Source organism: Carassius gibelio, chromosome A1 (assembly GCF_023724105.1).
Source record: "Carassius gibelio isolate Cgi1373 ecotype wild population from Czech Republic chromosome A1, carGib1.2-hapl.c, whole genome shotgun sequence".
Lineage (NCBI taxonomy): Eukaryota > Metazoa > Chordata > Actinopteri > Cypriniformes > Cyprinidae > Carassius > Carassius gibelio.
Window position 1 is genome coordinate 27,240,613 of NC_068371.1, and position 11,590 is coordinate 27,252,202.

The following is an 11,590-nucleotide window of genomic DNA, read 5'->3' on the forward strand; positions in this document are numbered from 1 at the left end:
TAAATTCATGTTTTCATCTTCAATCTATAGTAACAAATCTGTTTGTGTTTCTCAGATCTTCCAGCCACAATTCGGAATAATTGCAAGTAACAGTAATGAGGTATGTTTCTTATGCATTCTGTCATGAATTTTATAGTGGATATTATGTAATAAATTCTACCATTTAAAAGTTTAGGGTCAATAAGATGTTGTAAACGTTTCTATTGCTCACCAAGACAGAATTTATTTGATTAAAAGCAGTAATGCTGCAAAATATTATTACAAATTAAAATAATGCATTTCTATTTTAATATTTCAAAATATAGTTTAAGGCTGTAGCAAAGCTTAATTTTTTTTGGGGTATCATTACTGCCGTCTTCAGTGTCACATGTTACTTCAGAAATCATTCTATTATGCTGATGTGCTGACTTTTTTGGGGGATTCATTGATTAATAGAAAGTTTATATTGCATACTTGTAAATGTATTAACTGTCAGAAAATATGATGTATAAAAACATGTATTAAATTATTAATCCCAAACTTTTGAATGGTAGTGTACATTTTTTGTTTTCTGTTATTCTCATGTCTCTTTTTCCTTCTTTGCAGGTGTTGCGTCTCAATGGACTCACTCTGGCAGGTGTGGGTTTGGGTCCAGGACAGGTAATTCAGCATCCAGTCATGTACAAAAAAAACGAATAGGAAGATATTGTGAGCATTTGAGAGTAAAATCTGCTATAACGTAATGACAGAGAAATTTCTTAACCTGAAACAAGGTCGTCCCCTTGGAATTATAAGGTTCTATCTGACATTTTTGTCAAAATTTAGTTATTACCATATTGTTATTCTGTGACTTCTGTGAACTTATTTACATTATGTGATATATTTTTTTTTATTTTATTTAAAAAACAATAAGGTTATATCTTCACAGTCGAATAGAATGCAAAAACTTTGAAGCTCAATTTCTCAACACTACTTGGAATGCAGATAGAACCTTATAATTCCAAGGGGACGAGGTTATCTTAATATGGTATTGTGTTGGTATGGTGCTCATATTATAAGGGGCTCATTTAAATCTTTGCTTTCTTTCTCTTTAGGGTACTGCGTTTTTCCCTCCCTTCCTGTTTCAACAGCAGCCCCCACAGGTGCTGAACTTCAACCCTGCGATGCAGGGACCCTTCCTGCCCCCTCAAATAAACCAGCTGAACCCAGCACAGCTGCCCCCATTGCTGCAGGAGCAGCCTATACCTGGCATCGGTCCCAACTATGGGATACCAACACAGAACCTTCCCCCGGTACAAACATACAGGGAACATCATGAACTCAATAGTCCAAAAACTCAAGTTTTTTGGAATTATTCTCACAAATTTTGTCTGGAGAGTAACAAAATTCATGTTTGTTTTTAGGGATTTCCATTCTTCCTGAATAATCTATTTCCTCAGAGGAACACTCCTGTAAGGCTGATACCTAATCAGAACACTGGCCCAAGTATTCAAGGCCAGGACACCATGCAACCAATGCAGCCAATGCAACCAATGCAACCAATGCAACCAATGCAGCCAATGCAACCAATGCAACCAGCGCAACCAATGCAACCAATGCAACCAATACAACCAATCCAGGTATTGTTAAACCTTTTTTTCCTCAAATTTTCTTCTCCTTTCAATTGATTGACTAGGCAAAAATGTTATTTTTACAAAGAAAAAATATTACATTAAAAGTGTATTACCTCCATGAAGAAAACGATGAAATGAAAATGCATCTCAAAAATATTAAATATATGTAATATACTGAATACATACATTTTTAATATTAAATTATTAAATGTAATTACACAAATCACATTAATCTGATGTAGTCTTAAGGGGCCTGTGTTTGTGTTTTCTTAGACATCTGAAAGAGAATGTTTCATATTTTTCAGAACAGGGGAAAGTCCGACCCGAAGGTAACGTCTGCTCCTGATTACCGTGGTGATCGGCCCGGTCCGGGAACTGGAGAGGTGTTTTCAGAAGCAATCTTTTGTTAAGATGTTGTTAATATCCAAACCTGACAAAATATTGCTGGGCAGAATAATTACTGTAGAATTTATAGACAGTTTGTTAACCAGTCCTGTCTCTGACAGGGGCATCCTGGGTTCCCATTGTTTGAGCCATAGGCTCAGAAGATTTCATTATTAAAAAGGTATTCAAATTTGTATATTATTTGAAAATATCATTGTTAAATTATCGGCATGTAAATTTGTCATTGGTTTTCCAGATATCCCATCATGGAGACCCCTCACAGGAGACATATCCTTGTGTTACCAAATAAATAAAAGATGAACAATTTATTTTGCCTATTGTTTTTTTTTTTTTTATGTTGAAAATTCTATTTTGTACTTCTACTGAAACTTGATTAGGAGCTGTGCTTTCTAGTATTAACAATTAAGAATAAATCACCCACTTCAGTGACAAAATTATCAAAATAGTTTTAATGAGCAGATTCTCAAGAGTAATGATTAAAGCAAAAAAATAAGATAATAATAAAATAAATAAAAAAATAAAAAATACAGTGAACAACTATAAAGAGGGATTTATTAGCCAAACAAACAAACAAAAAACCCAAACCCTAGATTACACATTGAAATTCTATGCTGAGATATATATTAGTTGGATGTTTGTCTGTAGAAAAAAAAGAAGAATTTATTTAAAGGCAAATGTTTTTGATCAAATTGATTTTCTTTATTGCATGTTCTGCAATCTGTTTTACCAATGTGGTTTTTGAATGTGGTTCTTTCCTAGTTTGTCCCACGATCCATTTCAGACTCTGCCTGGTGAATCAGAGTATTTTATTTAAATAAATAAATAAATAGAAATAAGATCATCTAAAATTTTTAAAACCAGTTGTCTTTCATAACTTAGGAACAAAAATACTGACCTTCATGAATGCACGTAGCTGCAAAGAATTCCAGGACATTCAAAAGATCAAGATAAATCAAAAAACAAGAAAGAGAATGCTATTGGTGGTGAAAAATGATTCTAGGTACTGGCAGATATCTGTATAATGTAACTGATGTGATATTAGTACATGGTCCTGATTACTCACAAGCTGTGTAATGCCATACTCAAACGAGATCATTTTCTGTTAAGAACAAATATACAACAGACTGGTTTTATTTGATTTAATATTTAATCTGGGCATTCATACCCAGATGGGTCATTTATAGACTACAGATGAAGGTGATATGACTTACCGATGCAGTTGGATTGTATATGAGCTTCACATAAGGCTGTTAGATATGGAAACTATATTTACAGAGATGGATCTGGTAAATGCAATTGAAATGTTATTTTAATGTTATCTTTCTTTAATATATGTTATCATTTTATATCTTTCTATTTCTATTTCTCTCTCTATATATATATCCTATATATAAACAATAACTTTACCTCCAGTTCCTGAGGTCTATTCACTCCACCCTGTAAATAATTAACAATTAATAAGTCACAAATGGAATACATTGATCATACAACATGAAACCTTACCATATCTAAAAAAATCTAAGACTTTATTACAATTTTTGGTGGCTGCATCTGTTCTTTGCCCCGGGATGTAAAGAACATATTTTCTGTGTATATCATAAAACTTTAACATTTACTTTCTTATAACTGTTTGTTTGTTTATATTATATATCCAATTATCTTTTCAATGCAAACACTTTTGCAAATGGAAAATGAATGTCACAGTATTATCTTTACTTGGACTGTTTCGTTCACTTCCTTTTGGCAAGAGGAAGACATTCTCTCCCTAGAAACAAAAGCCAAAATGTATTCAGATTTTATATTCTGTTTTATTGCATTTTCATATCTTTAAATACAGTGTGTTGGGTTCATTAACGTCTATTTCCCTAATTTAGTGACATTACCTCCTTTAGATGGAAAGCACTAACATTCTGTTAAAGGGAGGACGTATTAATATTTATTTATTTTTTGCTTTTTGATTTACTCATCTCAAAATATTAAAGATGACTTCTACTTCAGGGTACAAAACAACAGCACCATAAGTTTCACTCACCTGCAAAGTGACATTGTCAGCCTATGTTGATCTAAGTGAATACAAATATTTAACAGATTAGAGACTTCAGATGTATTTCGTTCATGACATTTCCCTCTGGTTTCATAGACAAGGCTTAAGCCTAGTCTCAGACAAAACTGCATGTCTGGGCTGTTTTAACTGCAACACTTGCACTGACATATCCTTAAATATACGTTTTTTTAATAAATACATTTTGTCTTGAGATGTTCCTAAATGTCTTTATTGAGCTATGGCATAATACTGGTTTAAACCCTGTCTGTGAAACCAGGCCATATAGTTTTAGCTGAATTGTCAATATCTTACCTTGAAGACTGGTATGAACTGCCTGTTTTCAACATTAAGCAGAATTAACTCATAAATCTATACACAATCAATAACAACTTAACATAAAACCTTGTTTATTCCATGAATGAATTTGTGAAAAGTGCATGTAAAACTTACCATCATGTTGGGACTTGGGTTTTCCAAAGACTGGATTCATTTGATTCTCTCTACCTCCATCTAGAGCTTGGGTTGCAACATTATTAATGCAACATTAATAATTAATTCTCACATCTCAGCAAATGTTCAATTTTCTCACATCAATAATAATATGTAATTTTGTTTATCCCAGGATGAGGGCAATAGCACATTGTTTTTATGTCTAAAAGACTCTGTAAACTAAAGGAACTCAAGGAACTGAAGTCTTAAGGCATTACATCTGCAGTCTAAACTTACTTTGTTCCTCTGTGGACCTTGGTTTAAAGTGAACCCTTGTTTAGTTAACTCAGACTCATCACCTTAGAAGATAAAGAAGATAAAATGAATGTTTATTGTACTACATAATGATTGCAAAGATTGTAAAAAGTGCAAAAAGTTACCCACTCAGTTTTCTCCATTATGACCAGGGAACACTGGATCCAGAACCATTATATGGATCTTGTGCATGTTGCTCAGATCCATCTGGATACAATGGGCCGACTGAATCTGGCTGTAGTGAGTGTCAATTGAAATATTTTGATTTAAAACTACCTTCATTTTAGAGTTATACATAAAGTGAATGTAAAAAAAAAAAAAAAAAAAGAAAACATACAAAAAACTGGAAGCCCAAAATTTTCTCTTATCTGGGTCTGATTGGAGTTCTGCCGAGAGTTCAGTCTGAGAAATTGTTAGTTACGACTAAAAATACTTATATAGAGGTTGTTAAAACATAACAATATGTTGTAGTTCATTCAAGCATATTATTTCACAACTTTTACACAATTCTTGCTACAAAGAGCTGAATGTTGACTTTCTTATGATTCTTTCTGTATTGCAATATCAGTCAGACCGATTAAAGAAAGCCACAAAGGAATAGGAGGGATTGTACTAATTGCTAAACTAATTTGTTGCCTCAAGCTCACCTGGTGTTTTAGGATTCACCAAGTGAATTTAGCAACAGCAGGCAGCAATGAGGTCATCAACATTAGAATAGTTACTACACAAGTATAATTCATCTGAGTTAAATAAATTGTCCATAGATCCATTTGTTGCTGTTTTCAGTTTATTTCGGCAGTTTGTTACCGTTTTGCTTTTATCATTTTACTGTGTGTGATTCCATATTTTGGATGTACGAAGTTTTAATTTATGAATAAAAACATGACCAGTACATTTCACATGCCAGACTTTATAGCACCCATAGAAATAATGCAATACAAATCGTAAAAAGAGAAAAGTACAATAGATGTGTACTTATAAAAAGTAAGTAACAAATTAACAAACAAATGTGTAACCTAAGAAATAAGAATTAAGGATATATATAAGAAAAAATTATTAATCAAATTAAAATCAAATTAGAAGTCAAATTAAATGAGTGAAACAGTGTCTATACAAACCCTGCATGTCAAATATTAAGTTTGGTTTCAAATGTTAGCAAACTTAGATAACCGGAGATGCTCTGGTAAAATGATATTTCATTTATCATGACTTAGTTGATTGATAATGACTGAAATAATCTGGTACAAGTGGACAATTATTTTTTGTTATTGATGACAAGAAGAGATTTTGAATTGAGGCTCATTATACGACACACACTGTATTAGCAAAGCTCATGCTGAAATTAACAATTGAAGAAATCAATAGTTAATACAACTTAACACAAATAAATAACTAATTCTATAATTTCATTTTTTTAATGCTTTGATTACTAAACTCACTTCCCTTAAATCCACCTGCTTAAACCATAACTCAATGCACAATACTATAAATTAATTAACTAAATAAACTATAAATATGTATCAGTTATTTTACTTTTAAGTATTCCAATTTTTTGACATTCTATATATTTTTGATGATATCTAGAATGACACAGATATAAGGAAAGTTATAATTTATTTTCGAAGAATTGCAGTAACATCCAGCCCTAAGGTGTGCCTTGATTTTTTGTTTTGTTTTGTTTATGTGTTGCATAAACTCAGTATGTTTACAATTAATATACCATAAGAGAGGCAACCATGTGACTCATTTCCCTATTTCCCAATTTTTGAGTAAAGCCCACCTTGCTAAATACTAAGCATTACATTCTTTTTTTTCAACATGTCATACTTCTGCTGATTGGCCAGTTGCATGTCAAAAATGTATATATAAACATTTATCACTGCTGTATTGATGTCACACAGACAAGTCTCCCATATATTTGGCATAAAGGTAAGAAGCAAAGGTAGACTAACTTAAGAGCATTTACATTTATATTTGGTCATTTAGAAGACATTTTTCTCCAACGCAACTTACACACTTTCTCTATTAGATCAGAGCTGCTCTTCCTGAGAACCATGAAATCTTTCCTGATCGTTGCTTGTGTCTTTGGACTCTGCTGTGCCGTGCTAGTGAGTTTCTTTCCCTTTTTATTACATGCGCATGTTATGTTTTACCATCACCTTGTTCTGTAACATAATTTATAACAATGCAAATGAAGTGATGATGGTGATGAAGATGCAGCATTTATTTTCCTTTGTAGGCAGAGGATGGAGAACGTCGAGAGAAGCGCTCGTCAAGCAGTTCCTCAGAGGTCAGTTGGAAATCAAAAACTTTTGCAATTGCATAAAATCCTTGAATCGATGAACTGATCATGTTTTAGGCTACATTCTGAATATGTCATACATGTTTGTCGTCATTTTGAAATCTGTTTTATATAGACTCTTTTCAATAGAAATTTTATATGTTTTTCTACTGATATTTCTACAGAGACAACCTGGAGGCTTCTTCAATCCATACCCATTTCAGCGTCCCTATCCCTATCCGTACTTTCCAACTTACCAGCCTCAGCCTCAGCCTCTGCCTCAGCCTCTGCCTCCAAACAACAATGCTTTCCTCAGCCTCTTGCCATTCATCTTAGCACAGTTGGCATCCAGTCCTGCTCCTGCCCCGGCCCCGGCCCCGGCTCCGGCCCCTGCACCAGCTCCTGCGCCAGCCCCTGCACCTGCCCCAGCTCCTGCTCCTGCTCCAGCTCCTGCTCCTGCCCCTGGTGGGCGATAAGTAGTAGTAGTAGTAAAACTGCATGTGTCTGATTGACTTGATACCCTTGTTATATCTTAAAACAAATAAACTTTTTTGTTGTGTTATTATACTGAGTGTTATTATACAAGATAACAAAAGTTTAAAATTAAATACTAGTCTTCTAATCTGCTTTGAGCTGCATTACCAGAACCTCTGGGTCTCTGATAGACTTTGAATCATTGAATCATTTACAAAACAGATCAGTTTAAAACCACTGAATCATTCAAGAACACTACTACTGTGTGTACAACAGGTCTTATATGGGTTTAGAGCTGTTTTCACTGATGGAGCAAAAACAGACAATGTGACTGGGCAGAAGTGTCTGAAATATAATTTCTTAAATTCCTGTTTTTTGAACTGTTATAAAGAATGCTTGTCATTCCAGTAACTGGTTGCTTGTTCAGAAACATTAGAACATTCTAATGGAGGCTTTGACATTTCTGGAACTTACTGGTTTTTAAAAGCAATAATGTAGCTTAAACATTTTGAAATTTTAAAGTGTAGGTCTATCACATAGCAGGAGTGAGCTAACATGGATCAGCTTATTATATGTGACAAGGCAGACATTTTTAACAATTAAAATATAGACCTATGCACTTTTTCTGAATTAAAAAGTACATATTTATATTATCAAGATTAGCTAATCCTCTGTAGCAATGTGTTTTTACTAAATGGAAGTTTTTAAGGGGGGGGGGGGGGGTGGGGGGGGAGGGGTGAAATGCTCGTTTTCACTCAATATCCTGTTAATCTTGAGTACCTATAGAGTAGTACTGCATCCTTCATATCTCTTAGTTTTATTATATTTATAAGAGAAAAATAGTCTGTGCCGATTTTTTTCGGAAAAACACGAGCCGCTGGAGGCGTGACGTGTGGGCCGAGCTAAAGAATAACGAGCGCGAGTAGGCTTTTGCGTTGAGAGTGTTTGGAAGCTGTGACATTACCTTGAGGAAAAAAAACATCCAAAACAAACCATGGCTAACAGTCAGATTCAGCCGTTTATTTATAATCCAGAACCAGATCCCAAGGCTGAAACTGAACGAGAGCAGCAGCAGCAACAACTCGCTCCGAGCGGGGCTCGAACCCGGGTCTCGGCATGGGAGGGGACGCACTAACAAGGAGGCAGAGACATTTTAAGCAGTTTTACTCACCGCCTGTGGTTCCAACACACGATCGTGACCCTTTATCGTTGGGATTGCATCATCCTTAAGAAAAAAACGATGTGCAAATCCATCGTCAAACTGGGCCTTGTTTGTAAAACAAGCATCTTCGAAATGCAGGGAACAAACAAAAACTCTTGCACAACTCAGTCGATGCTCTTTAAAAATAAACTCTGTCCACTGGTCCCTTAATGCTGTTTTTTTTGTGCAGGGTTGTCTTGCCCTGACAACCAAAAAAAAAAACACTTCTTTTGTGACTTTTCACGATGCTCTCGCTCTGATCAGTGAATGTCTGTGCTCTCTCAGTGCTGTGCTATACGGGAGCGCGCGCTCTTCCGGCAGACGTGCCTTAGGACCCATATAAGGAAATTCCACTCCATCTAACGTCACACAGAGCCATACTCGAAAAAAACTTTCCGAAACTTGTGACAAACCGGAAGAGGTATTTTTGGAACAGAAATACTCCTTCAAATGTACAACTTAATTTTTGAAACTTTGTCCATGTTTAGCATGGGAATTCAGTATGAAAACTCAGTATGCATGAAATAGCATTTCACCCCCCCCCCCTTTAAGATGTTCCTAAGATGTCACAATTGCACAAACTGCAGTGAACCTTTGGGAATTTCGGGAATTTTAAGGATTACAACTTGACTGAATATTGTAATATCCATAAGGTTTGTGTGCACAATGAGTAAAAAAGTAACATGCCAAAACTCTTTGATGAGTCCATTCGAGTGCATTTGCCAGACTGGGATAAATATTAGAGTATTCCCAATTATTTCAGAACATCAAGAAGACTTGACTGAATTGAAAGACTGTAAGTATAGATCAATTTAAATATACACTTCTCTGTTTCTGTTACTTCAAGTTTATTTTTTTCTGTTTTCCTCATTGACTTCATTGAAGTTTAGTGAAGACTGAGGCAAGCTTTTAAACGTTTTACTCCAGTGAATGTTTAACTGATATATACGGTACACACATAAACTTAAACGTATTTTATTTTAGCTATTATTTCAGCTTAGTATGTTGCTAAGGTAACATTTTTCATCTTATTGTACTAAAATAACAAAATAATAATAATAACAATAATAAAATATATGTGGACAGATTAAGAAAAGAAGAAAAAAATTCACAACAGGATAACTCAATCTTTACCTAAAATTATTAAAAATAAAATAAAATTAATCAAATCTAAATATTAAGAAAAACTACAATAGTTTATCAATGATATTAAAATAACCCAGAAGATACAAATATGATAAGTTATTCACATTTGAATATTTCAAACACATTTCTTACAACTTTTATAATAATATGATATTTTGCCCCAGTCTGACATGAAACATGAAAAATACCATTGTTTTCATTAAATAGTTGTTCATTTTATTATATACTTGATTTAATGTACTTTAACCTGTTAAACTAGTGTTGTTTAAAGTATAATGTACACTACAGATATAATAAAAAATATGCTTTTGGAGTTTTACTTCGGAGACTGAAATATCAAAGATTTCGTTTTTACAAAAAAATACTAAATGGCATTAATTTCAACCTGGTGATTTTTTTTCTTTTAACTGTCCTCAAGCCCTTTTGTTCCGCTCAAGAGTGACTCCATGTGGATAAATATAGTACTTGCATGTGGAACAAGTCTTTAAATCAAGTGTTTTTCTGTCTTATGAGTGTGCATTTGAAATGCTTATTCTGTTAAATATCAGCATTACTGAATTGCAATTATTAATGAGCTCAATGTGCTTTTAGATGACCTGTTCTTCTCTTTATAAATAAGGTTAAAAAACAGTACCACTCTAAAATGAACAGTCTCTTATTATTGACCATGCTGTGGCTTATTTGCCCTGGATCTGTAAGTAAATGTTGTTTTTTAATTATGCTTTTACTCTCATAGTAGTTTATATCATTATTATATCATATACTTCTGCTGTGATGCAAATGAGGAGCCCTGCTCATTCAAGCCTTTAGAATGGAATCAAACAACATTTTATGATACTTTATTAAATGACAATGATTACAATATTGTGAACTCATGCTGTGTTTATTTCCTCACAGCTGTGCCACCGTCATAAACCCTGGAGCTCCTCTGGTAGTGAAGAGGTAATCTCTTATCTGAAAAAAACCTTGCCCAAAAATATAATCACAATGTTTCACTGTTTATAATATCTTTGCTCTAGAGGATCTATGGGTCCTATTTTCCTGGAGGAGACTATAACCATGTGAGGCCTGGACCTCTGTTCCCATTTCTGTGGTCCCTACTGCTTCATTCAGTCCCTGCCCTGGCTCCGGCTCCGGCCCCAGCTCCTGCTCCCACTCCGATTCCAGCCACGACCCCGGCTCCAGCTCCGGCCCTGCTCCGGACCCAGCTCCGGCTCCGGCTCCGGCTCCGGCTCCGGCTCCTGCTCCTGCTCCCACTCCGATTCCAGTGACAGCCAGCCCCCCAGTCATCAGCACCACCTTCCGTGGAGATGGTCCACCATAGTGCAGGAATCCTTTTGGAGCCGAACAATGACCTTAAAGTCCTCTTGAGATTTTAAGTAATGCTTTCAATAAACATAATGAATCTCACTTATATAACATGTTATTCATTGTTATTTAGAACTAAAAACAACAAATTTTTCTTTTTTAAAACATTTATTTACTTATACGTTTATCATCAGTTGGTAAAACCTGCATTAGAGAAATACGTTTTCTATACACCGCTACTGAATACACTTATGACCTATATGTTTCTGATCATTGCAGTCAACCAATTACTATTATTATTTTTGAATAATATTGTTGAATACTATTCAACTAGCTGCTCTAACAGGCATTGACATCCAAAATGATGAAGTGAAAATAATTTCTGAAGTAACGTT

General features: G+C 34.5%; 1 protein-coding gene across 1 annotated transcript; it reads left to right on the top strand.

The window, feature by feature from the left end:
* Positions 1-7,542, top strand: LOC128016628 (uncharacterized). Its single transcript, XM_052601678.1, has 7 exons — positions 1-100; positions 586-639; positions 1,074-1,271; positions 1,383-1,556; positions 1,898-1,975; positions 7,025-7,075; positions 7,252-7,542. The coding sequence occupies exons 1-7, from the start codon at positions 8-10 to the stop codon at positions 7,540-7,542; spliced, it is 939 nt and encodes a 312-aa protein (XP_052457638.1). The 5' UTR covers positions 1-7.
* The last annotated feature ends 4,048 nt before the right edge of the window (positions 7,543-11,590 follow it).